The 26,753-nt window shown below is 44.0% G+C and overlaps 1 protein-coding gene across 5 annotated transcripts in view; it reads left to right on the forward strand.

The window, feature by feature from the left end:
* Window positions 1–26,753, forward strand: part of SNCAIP (synuclein alpha interacting protein) — a 157,054-nt gene that overhangs the window by 64,836 nt on the left and 65,465 nt on the right. For all 5 annotated transcript variants that reach the window (XM_082724878.1, XM_082724880.1, XM_082724877.1 and 2 more), the window contains exons 2-3: window positions 10,950–11,054; window positions 24,305–24,377. In XM_082724878.1, the coding sequence (XP_082581004.1) occupies window positions 10,998–11,054; window positions 24,305–24,377 (130 nt within the window). In that variant the 5' untranslated portion in view covers window positions 10,950–10,997. The remainder of the gene's footprint in view (window positions 1–10,949; window positions 11,055–24,304; window positions 24,378–26,753) is intronic.

The raw sequence follows: 26,753 nt of genomic DNA on the forward strand, positions 1-26,753 counted from the left end.
TCCTGGGGTTGAGCCCCGCTTCAGGCTCCCTGCTCAGTGCGGGGCAGGGGGGCTGGTTCTCCCTCTCCCTGTACCCCTCCTCCCTGCTTAGCTTTTCTTTCTCTCTCTCTCAAATAAATAAATAAATAAAATCTTAAAAAAAAAAAAAAAACATGGCCAGGATTTTATTTTTTACAGGGAGCCAGTATAGCCATTTGGACTTCTTCAGATTCAGGGAGTATTTTAGATATCTTACGATGTGTACATGTTGTTATAAGCATTGGAATTTATGCTAATTCTCATTAGATGCTTATATATTTTTTTTTCATTTTCCTTCTTTATTAGTAGACATGGGGTTTATTATACTGTAGTTCTTGTGACTGGATATCCCTGTATTGAGATTCTTGCTCTGTAAAGGCTGCATCTAAAATTATAAACCTGGATCTCATTAACAGGAGAAACTGAGAACATTTTTGTTGCCATGAAGTGCTATGGAGAAAAGAAATTTTAAAGTAACCAAGGCCTAAATTCTGTAGGGTTTTGTAGGCGGGCGTCTGTCCCTTGTATAGCACTGGGAATTAAAACAGACACACACACACACACACACACACACACACACACACACACACACAGAGACTTAAGGTCTTCTAGTTTTCTGGGTGGTCTTCATGGGAAATGCTCAGTGGAGTCCATGGAGGCAGTTTAATTAGAAGGGCACTAGGCATGGATCCTGTATAATGAAGTTAACAGCTGTGGACATGGAGGATGTGGGGAAGAGGTCACCATCTTTTAATTAAGTGCAGATGTAGCTGGGGCTGGGATGAGCTATCGATCTTAGGTAGCAGCTCTCAAGTGCGGTTCTGGGACCAGCAGAATCAGCATCACCCGGGAACTTGTGAGAAATGAAAATTCCCAGGCCCCCACCCAAGCCTATTGAATCAGAAACCCTTGGGGGTTTAATAAATTTCCACAGGGGATTCTCCTGTGGACTGAACTTGGAGAACACTGGTTTAAGGCTGCTCAGGAGTTCAATCTTTACAAACGCTGGGAGGGAGGAGAACTCAGCCAAGATGGCCGACTCCTGATAGAGTCTTGAACACTCTTCGTGCATATTGCTGTTATGTCTACTTCCGCCTAAAAAGGAATCGAGATTGTCATCTGTGTTCCATCCACCCTCAATAATAATTGCCAAGCAAATCCACTGTAGAAATCAAACAATCTTTGCAAAATCAGAAGTAAAGCATGACCGCTTCAGGTGCGCCAAAAATTTGGAACTTGGATTTGGATAGTTTCCTATACATAACAGAGCAAGGGATCCAGTTCCAAAACTATTCCATATTTCCTTTCCAGAAGCCGGTGGAAGACACGACTGGCTAACGTCCAGGCTCAACTTCCCCGTGCTAGAAATGTTTCCTTTTTCTTCCTGGATAATTTCTTTTGTTTGGGCCTCATTAGGTTATAGGTTTGTCCTTGTAGAATTGGTAAGTTTTTATCTACAACAGAGAGTAAATCATATTCTCACTGAATGAACATCACAGTTCTCTTTTAAAAATTAATTCTCTTTAATTCTCTTGCTGTCTCTCAATCTCCATATTTCCTTCACATTCCTTGTGGGATCCGGGTGGTAGATGAGACAGGTCGAGGGAAGTTTGACAGAGATTGTCATGGCAGCACTGAGGTGAGAGGTCCAGATGGGTCAAGACTGTCCTGAGGTCCTGCCCCGCTTTTAAGGGTGTTCCCACTACCATCTCACACCACATAGAATCTTTGTATTAGGAGGCTGTCTCTTCCTCCTTACAAATATGGGAGTCCCATCTTTCACCCTCGAAGGATCCCTCCAAACTTCTAGATGAACAATTTCTTGCTGGCGTGGTTGTGATCTCATAAAGCAGCCTGCTCCATTAAGCCCATTCCAGTTACCATTAGGAGGAAGTCTGCTGAGATTGGTGTCCCCAAAACTTCTCTAAAATCAACCCTTGGGATTAAATCTTGCCTTTACATGGTGGCTCTTTGTGGTCATAGAGGGAGAGGAGATTCTCTTCTCCACCTTAGATGCTTCTTTGGCTGTGCCACATGAGACAGCTTTCCAAACCCCAGCTGTCCTGACTTCCTTATTCTGTCTTGGTACATAACAGTTTGCCTCTGACCTTCATAAGAAGGGACATCCAGAACCAAACACAGTATAATATTTTCGTTTACGGGTGTGTCTCTACTCTTTTCTGTTATACATTCTCTTGTCTTGTGAAGCTCCTCTAAGTATGGTTCTTTTTCTTCCTCTTTCCAAAAAGATTTTCAAATAATAAATTTATTTAAAATCTCTCTCTCTCTCTCTCTCTCTCTCACACACACACACACACACACACACCATAATTTAAAAGTACCTCGTTCTCTAGGCTTAACCACTGAAGTCTTTTCAAGCTCTAAAACCTTTGGAAGTTGGTTCATGGTCAGCGTTTAGATTTTAGAAATAATGAAGTGACCTGCAAATCATTTGCAAGAATTTTAAACTATAAGCAAGAGCTCTAAACTACCAAAAGGCCAACCTTTGTAGGGATTTGTCAGAGCAGTGCTGATCTCCAGAATGAGGTTTTCCAACAGAGGGCTGTGTTACTTGCCTTTTTTTTTAAACTTTTTAATTTTTTATAAACATATAATATATTTTTATCCCCAGGGGTATAGGTCTGTGAATCGCCAGGTTTACACACTTCACAGCACTCACCAAAGCACATACCCTCCCCAATGTCCATAACCCCACCCCCCTTCTCCCAAACCCCCTCCCCCCAGCAACCCTCAGTTTGTTTTGTGAGATTAAGAGTCATTTATGGTTTGTCTCCCTCCCAATCCCTTCTAGTTTCATTTATTCTTCTCCTATCCCCTTAAGCCCCCATGTTGCATCACCACTTCCTCATACCAGGGAGATCATATGATAGTTGTCTTTCTCCGCTTGACTTATTTCACTAAGCATGATACGCTCTAGTTCCATCCACATTGTCGCAAATGGCAAGATTTCATATCTTTTGATGGCTGCATAGTATTCCACTGTGTATATATACCACATCTTCTTTATCCAATGACCCAGCAGTTACTTGCCTTTTTAATAAGACATCAGAAAAGACATTTATCATTGTTTTCTTTGAAGTTGAAGTCAAAATATTAAACCAAAACGCTGTGGAACATATTGTTTTATGGAGCAGTTCAGGGACCTCTTTGGGTAACAAATGTTAGGTGCGCAAAGATCCATATACTCTTTTTCTGTTGAGATTCTGCTGGCGAGTCAAAAAGGTTGTTTTCTTGGCATTACAGTTTGTAAGCCCCCAAAGTGATACAATGAAGAATTAGGGATGTCTATGGAATTCTGACCCAGATGGTTCAAAGGCATACGCATGTTTCAGAACGATCCAGAGGGCAAACCAGTAGAGTCCCAGAATTAGTGGGAAATGGCTTGTCTGAGCTTCTTTTCTCCTACTTAGTGGTACTTAATTTGGGCCAAAACATTCGTGTGTTTCCCATCTGTGAAACAGAAAGGAAATGACTACAATTCGTGATACACACACTCTACCTCTTCACAGAGTTGTAATAAATAAAGTCAGATAAAAAAAATTAAAGGTGACTTGAAAAAAGTCAAATGTCTGATACAGGCAAAGTATTACTTTGACCCCTACAGTTTGGGGCAAGCTGGAATAAGGGAGAAAAGCAAACTTAACATCAAAAACCCTGGCTGTGTGTCTGTGAGGCAATTAGAGAACCTCTCTGAGCCTCAATTTCTTTATCTCCACCAAAGAAATTCTGAAGAAACTATAAAGATTTTCAGAGCCTTTGTGAAACATAAACGGGAGTGGGTATGTAGAAACACCTGGACCCTGGGTATAAAAGTTTGTTCCAGATCGGGCACCAGACCCAGACCCCAGTATAGAGCTTTGCCTTACTACCATTCCTGTGGACAGTCACACAGGAAGAGCGACACCCGTTCCCTGGGAGCTGGAGCAGGGTCAATATGTCGTCTCTTGTTTGATAGCAAACATTTACTTGTGTTTTCTCCAACCAAGCTGGAAAATGTGATATTCCAAGAAAATGTGCTGTGTTTACACTCTGGTTTTGGAAATAATCCCCCGACCACCCTCGCTTACCACTCTGGCCTGCACCCTCCAAGACTCCTTCTTGGGAGCAAAAACAGCAGTAGGTATGGAATCAATGTGATCTGCCTATCTGAAAGTGCTGCTTGAGCATTTCCAGCCTTTGCCCATGCTGCCACCACTGCCTGGGACGCCTCCTCCAGCCCTCCAGCTGCCCTCACCACTCACACCCTTGTCCCTCAGCGTTCAGCTTAGACCTTACCTGCCCCCGACAGGCTGCCTCGCCTCCAAGGTCTGGGTTGGGTGTCTCAGGCTTCTGTGGGTTCATTTCTCATGGTGAGAACCACATTTTACTGTAATGGCTTGTGTTCTTATCTCTGTCCCCTTGTATCGTACGCCCCACACCCGTGTGGAGAATGTACACGCAGAGAGAGTCCTTACATGAAGATGGAGATGAAATCTCCAGAGCTTGTGCTTTCCGCCTTACCCTGTGTGTGTACTTCTTGGCTCCCCTTCAGTTGCCTCTTGCCAGTAGAAATGTCTTGCCTCTATCATTTTTCTGCTTCAGGACCAGGCATTTAGCGACTGCCGTGTTTCTGGCCACTGCTGAATCAAAGAGTAAAAGAAACCGAATCCAACATTTGGAATGAGTTGCTTCCTTGCCAGCCAAGCTACTGAGCCAAATGGGGACGACATTTCATATATTTCACTTTTTTCCACCCATGCTTTCCAGTACTTAGTTGGTGATTTTTGGGGGGGAGGGGGGAAGCTCTTGTTATACTAAAGAAAGTAAGTCCAGTATCTGTGTGTAAGCTTGCAAACCGAACATGTATCCCAGTACAGATTTGGCTCTTTGTGTTGTGTGTGTGTGTGTGTGTGTACATGTGTGCGTGTGCGCATGCACGCAGGGCTGTAAGCTGCTGTGTTTTCCCAAGTACCAGTGAATTACAGAGCAAAGAAAGAAACTGTAATGCACATCGATAGAGATTACCTCATCACTTTGAGTCCTCTGCTCATTTATTTTGACAAGCCCAACTTCGGTTTAATCACCAGGCCTTCGTAGTCGACTGGTAAACGGAGCAATAGTGACTTTGGCAGCAAAGGAGAGATCTGTGTAACATGAGCCTTCAGAGTGAGTCCGTGCTGACTCCCTATAAAAGGGAGTGAGGCAATTCATTTTAAGAAGAACTTCAGTAGAGCAACTGAGGTAATGTGTGACTGTAGTCACAAATCCATGAGCCTTTTATGAGCCAAGCACACCAGAATGTGTACCTTATGTGAGTGTAGCTTCTCACAGAAATTTTGTGGGCTTTCAAGCTTTTTCCACTTGATGATGCCATTAGCCAACAGATTTTTGGAAGTCTTCATTTGGAATGACTTTTAGACTGCATTTTCAAGTCACAACAAAAAAATAAAAAATATCACCTGAAGAGCAGCATAATACTAGAACAGGGGAAGGCTATTTTTTTAAATTGCTTGCTTCCTTTTTTCTTTAATCCATTTGGACTTCTCCTTACTTTGAGCTCTTTCCCCTACTGAATCTTCCCTCAGAGGAAGCAGTGGGGCCATCACTGAGGTCTCTTATGAGAAGGTGACATGGTGTTGATAGACCCATTAGGGCCATGAGCCCCTTCTGTACACTTTAATAGCCACTGGAGAGACTTCTGTTTTTGGCAGTTTATCAAAATTCCATGAGAGTAGAAAAAAAAATCCTACAGACTTTGTGGAGAGTTGGTGCTCATTAAGTTGTCTATCTCCTCTGACTGGGCATCCGCTTGGAGCTCAGGTGGAGTTTCTCCCAATACCTCGGGCACAACAAAAGGAAGGGGTAATGTGTCACCAACAGCTTCTGGACAGCATACAGGTCCCAGCCACCTAGTCCTATGTCCCCACACTCTAATATTTTCCTTCCTATAGATTTTTCCTACTGAAATTGGAGCACTTAACCATTGGGAAATATTTTCTTTACCTTTTTCTACTCTCCCACTAGCTTTCATCTTCATCTCTTTCCACCCTTAAAAAAAATATTCAACACAGAACCTACCTACCTAAGTGAATAACAAATTTAAAATGGCTGACCTCCATGATGAGAAAGGAAAGGCCTAGCTGAGCTTAAAATGGAATGATTTCAGTCAGTCAACAGTAGCTAAGGTAGACAGATCCTGTAAGAGGTATATTGGGGTGAAGGGGGGAAGTAATACAAAAGAAAGCCTTTGGGACCTTAGAGAACCTGGGGCAAGTGACTATAGCTCGTAGGGTCAGGGCCGATGGAAGCTGGGTACGGTGCAAATTTATAAATGACTGGGTTTTGAGATCTCAAAGGGGTCTAAGGCCAACTACGATGCACAGCAATAAAAATCTCATCTAAAAGTATTTTTCACCTATGTGTAAACCTGTTCTTGTTGGCCCTGTGTAAAGTTAGCTCTCTTGTGTCCAAGCTGCTACTGTGGCCAGATGGTGGATGGCCTTGGTTTTCTTTTGGGCTTGCACTTGACACAGCTTGTGCCCTTCCCTCTGGTTGCAACAGCGAAGTAGCACCACATCAGTCTATAGCAGCAATCACAACAAAGCAAGAACCCTTCCTTCCTCCAACTGTACAGTGAAGGAAACCAAATCCCCACCTTGCGACATTTGATGACGTGTGTGAAGGTTTTCTTTTTCTAGTCCTAGGCGAGAAAATGGAGGCTTTGTGAAAGCACAAATTGTAACAAGCTGGTAATTTGTGTGTAAGACGTTTTCTTGTTGCTGTTGTGGCATGAGAATTTAAAACAATCTTAGAATACGAATATGATCTTGGAATACAAATGAAGTAAACAGTATTTGGCAGGAGGTACCCATACCAGAAGGGGGTGGGTGATGGGAATTATTGTTTAATGCTGAATTCCTCTGACGGATCAAACACTCACATGCCCTCAAGGCCAGGCAGGGGTCCTCAGTGAGGGGAGCTGAAGAAGGGAAGCTGGTGAACTGGGGAGCACATGCTTGTCTATGAGGCAGCTTAGCTCCAGCCAACTGTTGTCATGGGGAATGCGGATCAGTGTTGGCCAGAGCCTCAGATATTTTTAAAGCAAAGCCAGAAATCCAGAATTTTATGTGAAATCACCCAAGGTCTACAAATTGGCAACTCATCCCGTTTTTTAAAAAACACTGTTAAGGGCCAGACACATCACATCTGTGGGCCAGACTCCACTCACAGGCCTCCGGTGTGTGCCCTCTGTAGCTGTGTATTCCCTTAGACCATGTGGTTGGGAAAGGGGACCGGCTGGTTTCCACTGTGGGCTGGCGTGCGGGGGTGCACGAGACGGTGTCACTAGAGCAGGATGAGAAAACCACCGGCCGCCCGGCCCAGTTCCCTTATCATGTTGGATGATTTTCAGCCACTGCTCTAAGCTGACTTCATCTTCCCATCTCATCCCTCATTCCTCAGGAGTCCCCATGCATGCCACGTGCCCCACAGAAGGGCAGATGTGGAGGTAATGTAATGCCCACTGGGACACCTGTGGTCTCACTCTCTACTGAAAAGGAGCAATGGATATCAGGAATGTGGCTGGGTTGGTGAACCACGGAGATTTCTGCACTTTATAACCAAGGATGTAGCACTTTCAAAGTGCTTCTCTCTTGAAAGAGAGACGCTCTGAAACCAGACAAGAGGAATTGGGTGGTAGAGAGAATAAGGCATCTTAAGGAGATGGACGTATGTAGAATTCTGTTAGGAGGAGAGGAGGGTTCTGGATGCCTTGGCTCCCTTTGTCTGAGACTGGACCACCCAGCCCACTGAGATAAATATGGGCAGTGACCCAGCTCTTCCCGTCATGAGCTGGAACTCTTGTAACTCTTGGGTTCTGGCTTATGGAATAAGAAATCTCATTACCATCTCCAAGTCTAACCATGAAGATAGTCTACTTTAATGTCATGCTCTATATTATCCACTGGCTATGTCCCATTAGAATGGCTGCTCTAGAGTGGATACTGCTGAATGTGTTGCCAGAACACCTCAAACAGGGGCTTGATGATTCCTTGTGAATTTGCTTTGACAAGACATGTTCATGTGCATTTTATATTTAGTCTGTATGTCCTTATGTTTAAAGATGCGCTCGAGGGACGCCTGGGCGGCTCACATGGTTAGGTGGCTGCCTTCGGCTCAGGTCATGATCCCAGTGTCCTGGGATCGAGTCCCACATCGGGCTTCTTGCTCGGCGGTGAGCCTGCTTCTCCCTCTGCCTCTGCCTGCCATTCTGTCTGCCTGTGCTCGCTCTCTCTCTCTAACAAATAAATAAAATCTTAAAAAAAAAAATAAAGATGCACTTGACCCCCAGTCTTGAAACATGATTTCCTGCTTCATCTCCCATGAATCCATGTTTCTGCTGATAGTCCTTTTGTCTGCACTTCATCCTGACACCCACAGTCATCTTGTGTTCACCAAGACCATGGGAATAGAATATGTAGGTGAACCATTCAACCTGCAGTGCAGATGTAGTGAAAAGAAACTAGATTCGGAGGAAGTCTGTCTGCTGATGAGCTAGAATCCAAATGGTCTGGATTGTCTCAGAATCCACCAGCATGGAATAGAAAGTCATTTTGTATAATTTGCAAATATGAGTGTGCATTATTTTTCTCTGAAAAAACTTTGTGAGGATTAGAGGAAAAGTGATATAATTTTGTTCCAAGCAGTTTGCTTAAGAACCTCTTCTTAGGGGTGCCTGGGTGGCTCAGTGGGTTAAAGCCTCTGCCTTTGGCTCAGGTCATGATCTTAGGGTCCTGGGATCAAGCCCCGCATTGGGATCTCTGCTCAGCAGGTAGCCTGCTTCCTCCTCTCTCTCCTTCTGCCTGCCTCTCTGCCTACTTGTGATCTCTCTTTCTCTCTCTGTCAAGTAAATAAATAAAATCTTTTAAAAAAAAGAATGTCTTCTTATAAATACAGAATAAATACAGTAATAGATATATAAATATATAACATGTATCCGTATTTATTATTTAACATTAATGATTAGTATAACTAATATAATTATTATATAATTATTCATATAATGCTAATAACAATTTAATGTATAATATGTAAACTTGATATATAATACTATATATATAACAAATATAAATTGATTTTGTTTTTTTTTTTTTAAAAGGGGAAGTGGGGGAAGGGAAGGGCAGAAAGAGAATCTTAAGCAGTCTCCAAGCCCAGTGTGGAAGTCTATGCAGGGCTTGATCTCACAATCCTGGTATCATGACCTGAGCTGAAATCAAGAGTTGGACACTCAGCCGACTGAGCCACTCAGAAGAACTTTTAGTATTTATTCTACATGAATAATCTCATTTGAACATGGTAGTAGCCTCCTAACCCTTTCTTGGATCAACTCTGTATGCACTATAATTAAAAATATGTAAACGGGGCGCCTGGGTGGCTCAGTGGGTTAAAGCCTCTGCCTTCAGCTTGGGTCATGATCCCAGCGTCCTGGGATTGGACCCCACATTGGGCTCTCTGCTCAGCAGGGAGACTGTTTTCTCCTCTCTCTCTGCCTGCTTGTGATCTCTGTCTGTCAAATAAATAAATAGAATCTTTAAAAAAAAAAAAGGTTAAAAAATGTAAAAATGGTATATACATGTGGGAAGAGAAGGAAACACTGGAAATTAAATCACCTGATGATTTTGAGGTATGGATAGCAAGTGATTTTTTCTCCCCATTTATTGTAATCAAGCGATTTGTATAGCTAAAAAAAAAAAAAAAAATCTCAAAATGAGAAAGCAATGCAATGCCTCCAAAAGGAGTCGTTTTTACACTCTTGATCTTATATTCCTTAAACCCATTTTCATCATTAGTTAAACCCATTTTCACCAGCTTAGATTTATTTTCACTTTCCAATAATGCATTCCTTAGTCGTCTTATTTCTCAGTCTCATCAAAATACCCCCTTGATTAGAGAATGGAAAGAGGAGAGAATATATTATTTCAGAGGCTCAAGTCTGAATACAGAAGACGGTTTCTGTAATAAGAAAGACAAGTTACAGGAAAGGGAATCTCATTCGCTCTCAGAGTCGGCGCTGCAGGAGACGCTGTGCACTCAGGCACCGCCCGGAGATCTATATTTCTGTTCTTGACATCTCTAGGTGACACTGCCACCGCCAATGGTGATGATGATAAGTGATGGGAAAGCGAACTGGGAGGTGATGTATCTTCCTTGACAGATTTAAAGGATTGCCATAGGCAGCCCAGAGGCAAGTGCTGACGGAGGACATTCTGACGCCTGCCTGTGTCAGGTCACTGTGGCACAGTCAGGCAGCACTGACAGAAGCCCAGAGCCAGGGGGAAACCCTGGGGTTTACATTTATGCCTGGATCCTGTTGGGCGGGGGGGGGGGGGGGGGGGGCAGGGGGTGAACTGGACATCATCCTACAATGTCTGAAGTAGCCATTACTGTTGGTTAGTTGGTCTCTGTCTTATACTTGGGTTATTTCTGTGGGGGGCCAGGATTTACTGCTTCATACACAGCTTCCAAGGATATGCCTGCAGTAGACATTGGGATATGGTGACTATCCTACAATGTTGAGGTTTGCTCCCCATCCCCAAAACCCTGCTTTTACCCAGGGTGTGGTAAGTGCTAGGTGCCGGCTAGGTCAGTCCTAATATTGGTGTCTGGGGAAGCGGCTGACCTGAGTTACTGTCCTGGCAAAAATACGCAAGCACAGATGAAGTGAGGTGAAGCAAAGGCCCTTGGGTGCTCCCTGGGGAGCCTGAGGAGCTGAGCTGAGCCAGGCTGGGCCATCCGGAGAGCAGACCTGTGCTCCAAGGCAGCCCTAGCACCCAGTGACTCTTCTCATTCTTGTTTGTTTCTATACAGATGGGAGTTCGGGTTATAAAACAGCTAACCCTTTTGCCTTTCTTTTTTGCCTCTGTCTTCCCCAGGGCTTTTTATAAATATTTGACTTGACTCAAAATGTGCATAGAGGAATAATGGAAGCGCCTGAATACCTTGACTTGGATGAGATTGACTTCAGTGACGATATATCCGTAAGTAGCCCTTCTTGCAAGTGACGCTTAATGGGATTCTGCCTTCACCTCCGTGGGCTGCCTTATCTGTAGATCCGAAACTCTCCCAATCGCATTTAACAGTTGACAGCAGAAATCCCGTGTGACAGACAAAGTGTGGTTTCAGGGTCTCCTAGACCGAGAAGTGAATCTCATTTGACGGGATGTGTGGTGGGGAAGGGGTTTGACCTCACTGATCCTCCTCTTCCCTTCCTAATCTGTTTCCTTGTCAAAATATTCACTGAGCAATGTATAAAGTGCCTGTGTATAGTGCATGACTATAACCCTTCAGGGATAATTCCCTTTATATGACTGGCTTTGCCTCAGCCGGCATTCTCTGGCATTCACAAGGACACAAGGATGGCCAAATTATTAACTGATGAGCAGTAAGAGGAATCCTCTCAGTCCCTGTGGGTGTCAAAGCACAGGTTGGATACTTTGTGGGGAATACTGAGAAAGCGTCATGCCTTGATAAGGACTGGACAGGCTGCCCTCTGAGGGCGCCGCTTAAGCCTGTCAAGCTGTGCGGGCTGAAGAGCTTCCTTGTTCTCGCAAAAGCCGCCAACTTCCTGCTGCCTCCAGCTTCCCTCAGGTGGTTCTCAGGGGTCATCCTTACATAGCCTGCATAGAGCTGATTGTGGCTTACCCCGGGCCACACAGTCAGTTCTGTCACAGAGCCAACCGGCAGCCATGTTGGCTTCTCAGCCCTGAGCCGAACTGGGCTCTCCCGAGTGTGTGAACCGAAGGTTGCTGTTTCTGAGCTAGCCTTCTAACCTTTCTTCCCAGCGCCTCCATGGTCACAGTTGCTGACCCCACTTTTCATCACTCTCTCAGGGCTTGGAGCTTTGGGTCCCTGCTAGAAAATGGTCTCAAAAAGATAAGCTGTTTTCACACACTTCTGGCAAGGGGTCATTTTTCTACTTCGCCATTCACTTTGAAGTAAAATTTGCATATCATATGCAAGAACTGGATTACTAGGGCGAGTTTGATGAATGACCTGCTTTGTACAACCTTGGATGAGTCCTTGTGTACCGGGGGCATGTGAATTCAGTCTCTCCCTATCCTAGCTTCCAGACAATCTTTGTTAATCCTTGTCAAGACCGACGTGAAGTGAGTTTCTTCCTTTCCACGGTTTGTTCCTGTTTCTCTCTCTCTCTCTCTTTTTTTTAATATTTTATTTACTTATTTAACAGAGAGAGATCACAAGCAGGCAGAGAGGCAGGTGGGGGGGCAGCAGGCTCCCCGCTGAGCAGAGAGCCGGGGGCTCAATCCCAGGACCCTGAGATCATGACCTGAGCCGAAGGCAGAGGCTTTAACCCGCTGAGCCACCCAGGCACCCTCCTGTCTCTTGCTCTCTCTCTCTCTCTCAATAACTTACTACGCTTAAAAGTGTTCAGAGCATGGTTCTTTCACAACACTCACCTCAAGGTATTTGAGCTGAATGGAGAGAAGCAAGGAAAGAATCACGCAGGGAGGTGGAGGGAGTGTGGAAACCATCTTAGCAGGAGAGAAATGCATTATAATGAAGAACTGAGGGTTGCTCTCCGCGTTGACAATGAAGCTGCTATGTAAGAGCATAGGCTTTGGAAGGTGGCATTAGGGCCCAGTCTTGCTGCTCTTCGCTGACGGGGAACACAGTAACTTCGCCTCTCCAAGATACCCACCTAACTTTTAAGGCTGTTTTGGGTGCTGGGTGACCTGATAATGGAGCATTTAGCTTGGCACACGGTAAGTTGCTCTTAAAGTAGCTGGTGTGATTATTTCAGTGATTAGTAACAATAATATTTATATGACCAATAGTTAAGAAAGAACTCAAGGGAAAAAACCAGGCATCAGGTCAGGACTGTTTTGGTTTTTTTTTTGTTTGTTTGTTTTTTAATACAATAGAGCGTTTGTATTTACAGAAGATCGTCTGGCAGCAGCCTATAATTTTGATGAATTAGGGATCTCTACTTGAAAGATAATAAAGCACGTTAGGCAATAGTTGTCACTGTTGAGCAAATCAGGGATACAGGATTGTGTAAGAGTTGAGCTTCTACAACTTGACCACTCGGAAACATAAATAAAGATCGCCCATCTGTAACTATGTTGCTGCACTCAGGCCTTCTCCTACCCCTTTAAATAGGTTTCTATTGTTTGGCTCTTTAACCTGCCTTTACACTGAAACCAGAAGGGAAAAAAAAATGGCAGTGCTTAGAATGGTTGAAACAGTAATGGCTTGCGTAGAATAGTTGAAACAGTAATGGCTCACATTTCCCGAGTGTTCACATGGGCAGACGCATTATCTTGTTTAATCCTTACAACAATCCTGTGAGGCAAGAATTCATCATAACCTTTGTTTTATGGAAGAGAAAACCAAAGCGTGGAGGTGTCACCCATCTTGTCCAGGGCCACCCAGCTCATTGAGGGCACTCTGTCTCTGGAATACCTGCTCTGGGCACAATACTTGACTGACTCTCTTGGTGAATATAGTCTACTGCAATGGTCCTTGTCGGGTGCATTGGTCCTTTAGTCTAGTGGTCCAATGGTCCAGTGGTCCTTTTACCTACACCCCAGGGGATCATTTGGCAATGCCTGGAGCCATTTTTGGTTGTCCTGGTTGGGGAGGGATCCCACTGGCATCTAGTGGGTGGACACCAAGGATGCTTCTGAACGACCTAAAATTCACAGGAAATTTCCCTGTGTTCCCTACAACAAAGAATTCCCTGACCTAACATGTCAGTAGTACTGAGCGCAAGCCATCTGTTTTTTGTTGTTGTTGTTTTTTTTAGACCCCATGAAATGAAAGAAGTTCTAATATAGCAACCTCTAGAACATGGCAGATTATTTTATAATAATTTCATTGGATCCGAGTCAGTTCCTTAAATGTGCCAGAATCGTGTTGTTCTTAGATAACCGCTTCTGAGGGAAAGCAGTGGTGACCTCTTTAATGTTGAAATGATTATCCTCATCCTCTTCAGGTAAACCAACAGCAGTAAATGTTACAACTGCTTTAGGAGTCAAACGGAAGCTATTCAGAGGCTGACATTTAAAAATGAAGATGTGTTCAACTTGTTAATCCACTGGCATCGGGGCGCCTGGGTGGCTCAGGGGGTTAAAGCCTCTGCCTTTGGCTCGGGTCATGGTCCTGGGGTCCTGGGATAGAGCCCCATGCGGGGAGCTCAGCGGGGAGCCTGCTCAGCGGGGAGCCTGCTTCCTCCTCTCTCTCTCTCTGCCTGCCTCTCTGCCTACTTGTGATTTCTGTCTGTCAAATAAATAAATAAAATCTTAAAAAAAAAAAAATCCACTGGCATAAAAAGAACCTGGTCAGTCCCATAAGCATGCCTTCACTTTTAGGATGCCATAAACTCCATCTCTCACAGCCCTTAACGTCTCTTCTCTGGTTGAGTGGCAAGAGTAGGGAGGGAAATGCCCAGTATATTTTGAAAAGATGTTCACCCAAAAGATGCCCAAGTTTGCAACTGCCTGTCTTATTTTCTAGCTGTGGCCCTATGACGTAGTCCATCCATGCTTTCTATCTCATGATCCCCCCACCCCCACCGGTCATGAGCCTGGTCCTTGTTTTAATTAAGACCCAGGCTGTACATTGGTTCAAAACAGCAACTAGAACTTTTTTGCATTTACCTAATGAGACAAAACCCAGAAGGCAATCACATTATTTTGAAGTTTCCCAGGCCCCCAAATAACATTCATCCTTTACAAACTGCAGGGTTTGAACTGCTCATTCTTGTAACCCTGCCATCTCCAAGGAGCGAACATTGCCCCATCCCTGCAGGTTGGGGAGGGAGATGACGACATGCAGAAACACCACAGTTCAAAGCAGGGCTTTTCTGTCTCTGCAAATGGGTTTGCAGATTTCTTTCTTTACTCCTGTGGAAGGCAGACCTCTCTCTTAGAAAATGAAAAATATGCCAGAATATTAGTTCCTAGTAGGCTTAGGTGTATTTGAATAAGAAGAGCCATTTTGCTTTCCCCAAAAATAGTAATAGACACAGGACTGAACAAAACAGAGGCTGAACTGTGCATCTCTAGAGGGACCTCACCACTAGCTTAGACATGGATTCTACCACACACAGTGCCCCATGCTGTGGGTCCAGTATCTTGGTTGAAGCCTTACATTGGCTCCTATTGGAATCCCATTTGGCAGATGAAAAAAATTGAGCCTTGGGAAGATCATCTGGCTTTCACAAGGGTATAGGTACATAAGTGGCAGGGTCAGGATTTAAATACAGAACTCTTGTGACACGTTACTCTTCCCCTTCTGACTGTCCAGGGATCCTGGACCAGTCTGTACGATGCCTTCACTTTCCACATTTGGTACTGATGTGATTGCAAATCTCTCTTTGGAAGTAATGGAGTTGGTATGTATTCTAAATAAAATATAAAACGAGCTGAAGCAAACATAGGCAGATCTCTTAATATTTTTGCCCTTGGGCTTTCCCATCTCTAAAATGGTAATAATCAGCTACATATTGCCCTGGGTTTTATGGAGAAAATACGAAATTTGATATTTGTATGTATAAAAATCCATACCTACGTACTTATATAATACACATGTGTACACACATACCGATATGCATACCTACATGTGCATATGCACAAATACACATACATACACATAGACACACACACATGCATGCATACACACAGACAGAAGGGAGGGTATATTCTGTTCCTCTACTCGGGAATTTTTGCCACCTTTTTGTACGACCGTGACTACAACTTTGGTGAAAGATGACGTGTTCTGACAACCTATTTTTTGTGTAGGTCACATGAGATCAAGACAAGCAAATGTCCTTGGCACTTCACTATCCCCTTTAAACTAACCCAGAGTAACGGCAGGGAATTATGTGGATGCATTTTCCTAAAGTGGCTGGTAGGAAAGTAACTTCTTACGGCAAATAAATCTCCTTTCAATGGGTTTTCACATTTTTCCATCCTTGCACTAAAATGCCAGCTACCCTCTGGCTTGCATGCACCACTTTTTACTCAACGCAGTCCACTGACACCTCCCAAGATTTCATCACATTTCTGCAAAGCCATTTTATAGCAGTAGGAGGCCCCAAGGAAAGGCACACGGAGCTTATCAAGTGGACTCAGGCAGAGAGTTGAGTGAGTCAAGAGTACAGCTTTTGCCCTGATTTTAGGAGTGAAAAAGAATGTGCAGTTAATTAAGGTAGAAAGAACCTGGCTTGCCCCTCCTGTCTAGCAAGAGGTTTGCGTGAGCATGAGCCTATCATACTTCCCTGTGTGCTTCCTAGAAAGTGACCAAGACACTCTCACGTGGCCTCGGGCTGCCTTTGCGCCTTGCTTCACTGTCCCGTCCATCAGCCCTGCCCTTCCCAGCACTCAACTGTTCTCATCCCCAGTAAAACTTTTCTTAGTGCTTCTTAATATGATCTAGTTTTGTTGAGTGTTCCCACATTCTTTTGCAAATGTCCTGTGTTCGAGTCTTCATTACCCTTCACTCCTCCCTTCTGTGGCCCCCGTTATTGAAAGCCTCATGTCTTGTTCAGCTATCATATGTTGTCTCTGTTCTCTTGTTTTTCTGAACACCTGCCAGGAAAGGAATTAGGAATAATCTAATCCAGACAAGATGAATTATATATTCCTATCCCATGGGTACTTTAAGAGGCCAAGAACAGAACCTGGGCCCCCCAGCCTCCATGTCCTGGACTCAATACCTCTTCCTGAGAAGGTGGAGAGTGGCCGTAGAGCATGATTTCCAAGAATGAGCGATTGCCAGATTTTTTTTGCTCTTCCCTTTCTCTGCAGATAGCCCTAAAAGATCTTATCTTGCCTGCTAGTTATAGCATGTGTTAGACTCGGTGCAGATTATTTACATGATGTACCTCTTATGTACAACTAGATTCTGTGCTAATCTATTCAACAACACGTATTAGACATTACCAGTGTGCCAAGAGCGGTTCTGGGCTTGGGTGAACAACATGGGCTTGATCTATGTTCTCAGGACTTATGGAAACCCATCAGAATAATTGAGCCTCTTATGAAATGTCAGGCTAACTTCATAGAAGGTCAGATTGAATTACAATTTCAAGCTCCAATCTTGACCATCTTTATATTTCTGGGATGATTGGTTATTGGCTCGCAATTAAAACTAGACCATCATTGAAGCTGAACAGGGATTATAGCCAGCCACGTGCACCACAACATAAATTTCTTTTGTAATTCCTTTGTAATTTTAATGCTTGCCTCAGTAGTTGCCATTGCTTTGGCTTCACTTCTTAAATGCTTATTTTAATGTAAATCATATTAATAGCTAGCATTTACTGAACACTTCCTACACATCAGAAAGTATTACCTATATTTTATATGATTAGCTCATAAGCTTCACAGCTAGGCTCTGATGGAAGTACCATGGTTACCCTGTTTTACAGATGAAGAAACTGATAGGAGTTAAGGAATTACCGTTAGGTAGGTAGAAAGTGGTGAAGCCAGAATATAACATGGGCAGTCTAGTTCTAGATTCCATGTAGGTAACTTCTGTTGAAATGACTTCTCCAGAGCACATTGGTCACCTCTGGTTGGCTGGGTCCATCCAGGTCTCTTCTCATCCATGACCACCACTCCTAGCAGAAGGGCATCTTTGAGTGCCGTAGTGAGACCTTCATCTTTGAGTTGCCAGTGTAGACCTTCATCTTTTGCCTGACCACATGTTAGCATTATAATCCTATGTGTGGTATACTCTTCAAATGGTCAAAACAGCTACTGAGTTTTCCCAAGCTGCAAAAGATGTCTTTAGTGTAAAAGAATTAGATTATTATTAATTTTTTAAAAAATCCTCTCATTGGAATAAAAATAAGGAACCAGAACAAAAATGCATTTGAAAATAAGATTAGTTATAATATTTTTCTTTAATGGAAACTAAATGGTAGAAAAAAATGTATATAAAGCAGCCTGGGATAAATACATGAAAATGTAGATCACCAGTATCCCCCCCCCCCCCCCCCGTAGACGCAGTGGCTGGAACTGTGGGCATCTGTACCTGTGAAATACGGAATGTGGAAAGAAGAATAGTCCCAAGGACAGAACTGTGCAGAAGTATGTCCCACATCGTATGGAGAAGAGGCTTCTACAAAGGAGACTAGAAAACAGTTTCATGAATATAGGATGAATACTAAGGGGACCTCAAAGGGAGAGAGGGATCTGAAGAATTTAAAGAAGCAAGTGACCAATAGTGGGAAATAGGCCATATATTATAAAGAAAATGGTTGGCTTTTCTGGTGAAGACCTATCGGTGGCTATAATAAGAGTGGGGGCTTTGGGATGGTGGAGTGGATCCATGTTGTGGTGGCTAGAGGAGTAAATGCAAGAGATGAGGAAGGAGAGAAAAGAATCATAGCAATTCTCTCAGAAAAGATGGCGGTGAACACAAGAGCAAGGAAGCCCATGGCCACCGGGGGAGGCAGCATATCTTGAGGGGGTGAGAGCGCTTGTTTGTTTTTTAGGATCAGAGGCAAGAGCCAAGGTGAAGAGGGTGGCTGAAGAGAAGGAGAGAAGAGGGATGATGGCAGAGCCAGAGTTCTGAAGGGACGGGAGAGGAAGAGACCTGAACACAAGTGGAGGGCTAGTGGTGAAGAGGAGGGCTCACTGCCACATCCTCAGCACCCTCTGTGGGGAGGATGTGACGTCAGGAAGGGCAGACTACTGGAGAGGAGGCCCAAACTGCAGAAAAATACCGTGTGTCTGAAAATCTCACTCCAGGGTGTGCCTGCTTCCGCCGCCAGCCTTGTATGTACACGTGGCGGCCATTTCCTTGTATGCCTGTCGAGATGCCTGCCTCCCTTCTGGAAAGCTTTGTGAGAAAGCATGAATTTCAGGATAGTTGTTTGGGCGGCTGGCTTAATTGTTTCTTTTGGAAACTTAATGAGACCCTAGTTGTTTAAAAAGTCTCTAACTTCAAAAGGTGCTGGGGATTTTCGTTCTTTTATTCTCTGTGGCTCATTACTGTTTGAGTAATGTCTGCTTGTTCACCCAACTGGCTCCAGCTTTCCGGAGTCAGGGCCAAAGCTTTTCAGTCGTGAGCAATATCTAGGGTGGTCAGAGATCCTCACGGTTTGGTGTAGAAACCACGCACTGTTTTTACAAATCCCATGCATGTTCAAACTGTTTTGCATGGCAGAGTGACAGAAGTGACTGGCGCAGGCTGGGACGTGTAGGACTGTCTTGCGTCACATCGACTCTATAGTTTGTGAAGCTAAGTTTCAGTGTCAGCCCTTGGCCGTGGACTCTCTTGGTGGAGGAAAGACCATAGGGAAGCCAAAGAACATGCAGGGAGAGGCTGGGCTCTCCTCTTTTCCAATCCTAGCTCAGCCCCCTCTTCCGATCTCTTTAGTTCCCACATCTTGATCTTCTGAGCTTAAAATCAGGAGGGGAATGAAGGCAGGGAGGGAAGAAGGACTGTGTACACACATGGAGAACAGGTCGGGGGAAGAGACAAAAACATTCAGCATCATTTTACTGCTTGCAAACTGGCTTCACTTGCATTATCTTACGTGATCACCTGTGTTCTATCTGTTAAAAAAAAAAAAAAAAAAATGAGCCCCAGAGGGGCGCCTGCGTGGTTCAGTCTTTAAGCTTCTGCCGTCAACTCAAGTCATGATCTTGGGGTTCTGGGATTGAGCCTTCCATGGGGCTCCCTACTCAGCAGAGAGTCTGCTTCTCCCTCCTCCTCTCCCTCAGCTTGTGTTCCCTCTCTCACTGTCTCTCTCTCTCTCTTTCTCTGTCAAATAAATAAATAAAATCTTCAAAAAAAAAAAAAAGTGAGCCCCAGAGATACGAAATGATTTGTCCAGAATTCCAGTTAATAAATATCAGAACAGGGGCTTGAATCTAGATCTTCTGGCTCCAAATCCATTTTCTTCATATAAAAGACTAAGGCATCATCTAGTAACAATGCTGTTAATCTATTAGAAGTGCATTCTTTTCTTTTAGCTATACCACGATTGCATCTCTAGACTTGTAATAACGTGCCTTTCTAGGAAGACCAGTGCCATATAAGTATTAATTGCTGTAAATATTATTTTTATTTTTGCCACTAAAGTCATGGTTACATAGGGGAATTCTTTTTATTCAGTTAAATAAGTGTCTAGTATCTTTGGCAAATAAAATATTGTCCACACCCTCAGAAAGCAGAGAAAACAATGATGGGAACGTGTAGGCAAAATGCCCTGTGATAGAATCTGTAATGGACAAGTGCCTAAAATCCGTACAGAGAGCAGTTCTTCTTGGACGTTAGCATTCAACAGAATCACCTGGTTGGCTTGTAAAAATACCAGTTGCTGGGTTCTGTCCTCAGAGTTTCAAGGACGGGGCCCAAGAATGTGAATTCTTAACAAGTTCCTAGATGACGTGGATGCCACTGGTCCAGACATCACACTTTGAAAGCTGGAAGTACTTCCACCTGGAAGGGTGGGAGAAGATTTTGTAGGTGATGAAGGTGTGATTCTTAAGTAGAGCTTGAAGAACTGAAAAGAGTTTACCTAAATGGAATGGCTGCCGTGGCATTCCAGGTGGACAGAATAGCATGCATAAAGGTATAAACAGATAGAACAGTGGATAGGGGATCCATAAGAAATTTCACTTGGCCATCATCCAAAGAGAAGTGGATAATGGGAAGAGATAAACCTGAGCTCATGCAGGCCTTTATGTGCCCTGCTAAGGCTTTGCCCTGTAACCCATCTGAAACAGAGAAGCAGCTTAGTCAAATCTGCATTTTAGAAAGCTAATTAATTCTAGGGCAAGTACGGAAGCCTGGAGGAAATTCCCACTTAGCACCTAAAGATGAGAGAGCTTCTTTGAACATCTATAATATTGTGCCCAGGGATTAATCAGACATGTGCTTGTCTTGATATTTCAAATAGTTAATAAGACACTGTTCCTTGCATACCTGCAAGTCAAAGACCCCATCCTTTCCCTTGGGCACTTGGGGGAGCCAGCACTAACACCTAGGAAACAACAGAGCACAAGGCAAGGCAGTATTTCACCAAAGACAGGAGTGGAGGCTTTCAGTGCTGAAGCAGTTAGCTAGGGTTTCATGCAGAAAGAACACCAGCTCTCCTTACAGAGCCAAGGCTTTTGCCTGGCCACCAGAAGGCTTTGCAGTCAAAGAGGACTTTGGAGTAAAGGTACAGAAGGCGGAACTAAACGTTGAAGGCACAGGGTCATTGAAGAAGCAGAGGATTTTCTGGAGACATGATAGAGGCATGCAAATGAATTGTGGTTCACAAAGGCTGTTTCTATGGGAATAACCTCTGGAAGATTTTTTTTTTTTTTTTTTAATAAATCAGAGCAACATAAAGTCAGGAAATGTGTTGTTTCTCAACCATCTGCAAGCCCTCCCTCTCTTATCATCCAAGGATAATAGCTATCAAGGGAACAGAATACAAAGGCATGGGTTGGGGGCAAGGGACAGGGAAGACACATTGAGCTTTGGTTCTGGTAGGGCCAAAATGACAGTAGTTGTTGCCCAGGGAGTAGTTGGCCGTTGTCCGGGGAATGAGGTGGTTTGGCGATTAGGCAGCTCCTAATAAAAGGCCATCTGTCCTTTGCACTGGGATGAGGGCCTGGGAAGCCCTCCCTTTCAGCTCCCAGATGGTAATACAATGTGCTTGTGTAAGGGAGACTTCCTGGGTCATTTGCTTATTCCCGAATGTGCACATATGAAAATGTTTTTACATGTTGGTTTTGTGAATTGTGTGTTTCCTCTGCTACTCTCCCCATCATGACCTAACCATACAGCATTCTGTCAGGCTTTATCTTCTATCCAAAGTGCAGTGTGTGTGCTTACTGAAACAAATACACAAACGGATGTTTTCCTTGTGCCTTTTTTAAAGGGTGGTGGATTTGTTCACAGTGTAGGTTGGAGTCTTTGCTGAATTTGACATTCCAAATACCCTGACAGTTATCCAGAACTTTGATTTTCTGGCCAATACATCGTCCTTTTCTCAAATTGCTGTACTTGTAATTTTCATTACCAGGAGCAGCCTATGACTTTTTCTTCAAGGTCATTATTCCCAATGAATTAAGATGTCTGCCTTCACAGACGTGACTTTCTGCATGCCAGGGGTGGAGAGGCAAAACTGCCACGTGGGATAGGGGTTGAGGCAGTGGGTGGGGTTCAGTGAGACTCCTTCTCTGCCTATAGCTCTGTCCCCACACCAGCCAGGCCGCCTGCACTGCTCCAATTTAAACCTCATTACATTAAGAGTTACTGCACGCTACAGGCCTTTGAGGTCACACAGGAAGAGCTGAAGGTACAGCTAATAACTCAGAGATTCTGACATGCCAGACTTTGAGGTGAGAGGTAGCAGTTAGGATGCACGTGCCTGAAAATGCAGAAAACAACAAACCCGATTTAATCAAATACATATCATTAAGCTCAGGGAACGACCTTACTGCATTTATCATTAACTGTATTTCAACATGATCCATCTTCCCCTTTTCCCCCTTCCACGATCCAAATTCCCCCTTTCAAACATTTCACCTTGGAAGAAAAACAGAGCAAACCAGAAGGAGAGGGGGCGAGACTTTGCCAAGGGGGGCTTCCCTGGGGCACATGGCAGCTGAAACACAAGGCCTCATTTTAATTGAATTATAAACTGTGTAATTATTTAACCTGTACCAGCTGGTCTCAAGAAGCTACCAGATTCCTTAGAGAGCTCGTACTTGGCCAGGAACATAAGGTACCTTATTAGTAACAAGAAAAATGCCTTGTGTACCTGTGTTAACCCCAGCCCCCAAAGAGCAAACTGCGGAAGGGGGGAAATGCTTGAAGTTTATTTTTGGTTTAAGAGACAGCCCTCTCTCCTCCTGAGTATGTGGTAGATTGACTGAAGTCCCTGTAGTCTCACAGGAACGGGCACCATAAACAGGATATCATTGCATCAGACAGGTAAAAGTAATTTCTCTAATTAGTCATTTGAGATTTCATTTTTCACTTGGAAGAACTGGAAATTTAATTTGTTTGTGACAGGCGATTGGCAAACTGGCAGTAGCTGCCATTGCCTCCCCCACCCCGTCTTGCTGTCCTGACATCATCGTGGAGAAAGCATTGAGGGGGGGGTGGTCCTCGATATAAACACTTGGCTTCATCTGTCTACATCAAGCTAACTAAAGTACCTTCTTATTGACAGATGTGCCCTAATTATACATTCCTCACTTGTAATGCTAGAATAATCTTAATGAGTTTCCTGTGATCATTTTTCTTTCAGATTAAAGATTTGTTTTCAAGCCCCCCAAATTTTGCAGCAGTCTAAGTAATTTATAATACATTCTCTATTGCCATAAGAACATTGTTCCCAAAGGTATAGAGCAAGATATTTTTAGGGAGCTGTCGTTTAGGAATTAATGTGTGATTGAAGACAGTCCTTTGGTTAAAGAAATAGCTCATCCTATCTATTTTGTTTTAAAACATCCTGCTCTGCAGAAAGATGGAGTGGCGTCAGACGTAGTGCCCATAAATCATAGCTATTGATTTTACATTTGTTTTGGCTCGTCTGATTTTATGCCCCCTCGTGTTGTAATTTGTTATCCTGAGAGCTGGTCCCTGAGTTGGTATTGGGTTGATGCTGGGAGGTGGGTTTTTTTTTTTTTTTTTTTCAGTTTGGATTAATCTGTACATGAAACAGATTAGCTTGCAGACACAGAACCATGGTCCTCTTGCTTCTCATAACATTTCCCCCGGGATTTCCCATGGAGCTCACAGATGCCACCCAGTGACATCTCTGGCAGGTGACAACGTGAGGTTTGTGTAGTCCAGCCAGTGTGGGCACGGGTAAAGCTCCTGGCAGCCCTGGGCGCTGCCGGAAGCTGGGGACTTCTCCCCTTGGCCCTTCACACCCGGACTCAACATGCACATATTCTGGACACCTGGAGCCTCTCGGGGCCAAAAATGCCTTCCATCCTCCACCAGTAGCAGATGTAACAGGAGAGAGAATGTCTGCTTGGCCACACCTTGCGTGTGGAAGGGGGGGTGCCTCGGAGCCTTTTTTAATGTGCATCTGTTTCGATGCTTCTAGGTGGAGCCAGGGCTGCTGCCAGGTCCCCAGGCAGCCCATTTCAGATAAAATTAGACAGACTTTCTGCATATATACGTGTTGGACTCAAGTATCACTTCTTGTGTTTTGCCTTTTCTGGCCAATTTGAGTGAATGTCACGTTCTCGTTTTAAAATGCTGTTTTCTTCCCTTTGTCCTCTGGCTTCCCATTCAGTACTCAGTCACGTCACTGAAGACCATCCCGGAACTGTGCCGAAGATGTGACTCGCAGAGCGAAGACAGATCAGGTATGGCTCACTCCCCAGCCCTCCCCTGCCCCTGACTCAGAGAGCGGAGGACTCCGGGGAGCTGTTTCCCCCTCACACTCGTTGCTCCTGCCTTCTGTCTGTCTTTTACAGCCTCTCGCTTCCTCCCCTCTACACACATGCCCTCTGCAAACAGATGTCAGGTCATCCTCCAAAGGCTAACGGGACAGGGAGGCCCTAATGAGGACACGGCTGTATATGGCTCAACAGGGGCCGTCATCTCGACAGCTCCAAACCGCAGTATACGCAGCAATTTACTGAAAACCCGAGAAACCATTGGTGACAAAATATAATGATGCAGGCGCCAACGAAAAAGATGTTGGACGCATTCACTACCCATATGGCCAGGACCAGCTTGGGGGATGGGGCTTCGTCAGGGTCTGAAACCCTATCAGGGATGCGACATGATAGGATCTGCAAGGAGGCATACTGGAACAGTTAAGATTAAAGCAAAGCTTGGGAGTTTAATAGTGTAAACTAAACAGAGAATTATGGCATATAGATGAAAACCAGCTGGTTGACCTTTTCTCCTTGCAGACGCCCCCACCCCGGCAAAAAGAAATAAATTAATAAAGGACATTCAGGGTTGTTTTTCCCCCCTCTGTAAATCAAATTAAGTCTCTCTCCTTTTCTCTTTGTGTTGGGCAAAAATGAAAATTAAAAAGGATGTCGATGGGCACGATACCATGGCATTAAATGATGAAAGGATGTTTATTGTTTTTCGGAGTAATTACTGTAAGGCATTGCCATTAATCGTGCCGAAGCTGGATCTCCTCTGATGGTAGCTCGAATCCTGAGAACCATGGGCTGTGGAAGCCTCAAGATCATCGTCCGATCATGTGTATCATGTTTCAAAATAAATAGATGGCCCTTGCCTGGGCAGCTACTAGAGTTCTAGGCCATTCTCACTGAAAGGACTTGCACAAAGCTCAGTTACTTGTCTCTTCAACTGCTCATTCACCTTTGACATTTTGCTTAGATGAGATGGGGCAAATAATCAGTCTTCCAAGGTTTGTTTATTTCTGTTTTTGTGAGTGAGAGTAATGCTTCAGTGTTTGCGTCAGAAACACAGAGGATAGTTCTAAGTTCTCATAAAAGTTTTCATTCACCTTCAGTTTTGGGGAGGGGGCTCGGTTTTTGTTTTTTAAATTACAAACACACTCAAGTTTCTGTCAGGTGAAACTGAGGCTTTGGCCTCGAGGCTCCAGGGGCTTGCCTCCTGACAAGGCGTCCCCAGGTTCCAAGTTGGATCCTTGACTGGGGGCAGTGATGTGGGTTCAAGTTAGGGTTCAGTCAGTTATCAGCTATACAACCTAGAGCTTGAGAGTGATCGTCTACAAAATAAAGAAGAAGCTTGTTCTGCCAATGTTACCAGGCACCATTAGGATGAGATTCGGTGATGCATCTGAAGTTACTTTGTAGATGCAGGATTTTCTTCTTTGAAAGGTGGGAGTAAGAGAGAAGAAATAGTAGCAACCACTAGTATCGTGCTCAGTGCGGGAGGTTCTGTTGTAAGCCCTTCAAGCACGTTAACTCAGTTAATCCAAAAAATGCTCAAGAGCTGAGTACTTAAGATGTTTATGTTATAGGTGGGCAAATGGAGGCACAGCACAGAGAAGTCAAATATCTTGCCTAAAGTCACACAGCAGTTAAATTGCCGAGCTGGGATTCGCACTGCAGCACGTCCGTCCTGGAGTGGGTTCTCTATCCTTACACATAAGTACCCTGAGATAGCTTGACTTAGTGACATTCATTTAACTTTAGGAGATTATCCTTTTAAAACTTTAAAAATCAGCATTTTCCCTTATTGATTAAGCGGTGATTTTCCCTTCTCTGTTCAGTAGCTATTCTTGCTTACCGAGGTAAGTGAATTAACCCAAGTTTTCAAAAATAATTTTTCCTGGGGACGGGTCCATCCCATTTCTCCAGGTCATGTGATTTCTTACTGCTCGCACAATATGAAATCGGACATTTCTTCTCTGGTTGAGAAGGACAGCAGTTTCAAGTTCAGAAGCCTTTAAACTTCAACCAGAGCAAAGACCCAGTGCTCAAGGTCATTGGCAATAATTACACCTGACAGGAAATTGATGTCTATGGGCAAGACTCAGGCCTCTTAATGGAATCACACATATACCTTCAGTGGAATCACATGTACACCTAATTTGGAGGCTGTCAGACCACTTTCTAACGGAGCCAGAGTGATCCTAGAAAAAGAACACATAGAAAAATCCATCTCTCCATAGTAGCACTGTAGATTATCTGTAGCTCCCTTAAAAGAAATCTCAACATAGTAAAGATTTTTCACAGCTAGTTTCTGAAAGAATTGAGCCATTCTTGATTCATTCCAAGAGCATTGAG

The sequence above is a fragment of the Mustela nivalis genome (genome assembly GCF_964662115.1).
Source record: "Mustela nivalis genome assembly, chromosome: 3".
Classification (NCBI taxonomy): domain Eukaryota; kingdom Metazoa; phylum Chordata; class Mammalia; order Carnivora; family Mustelidae; genus Mustela; species Mustela nivalis.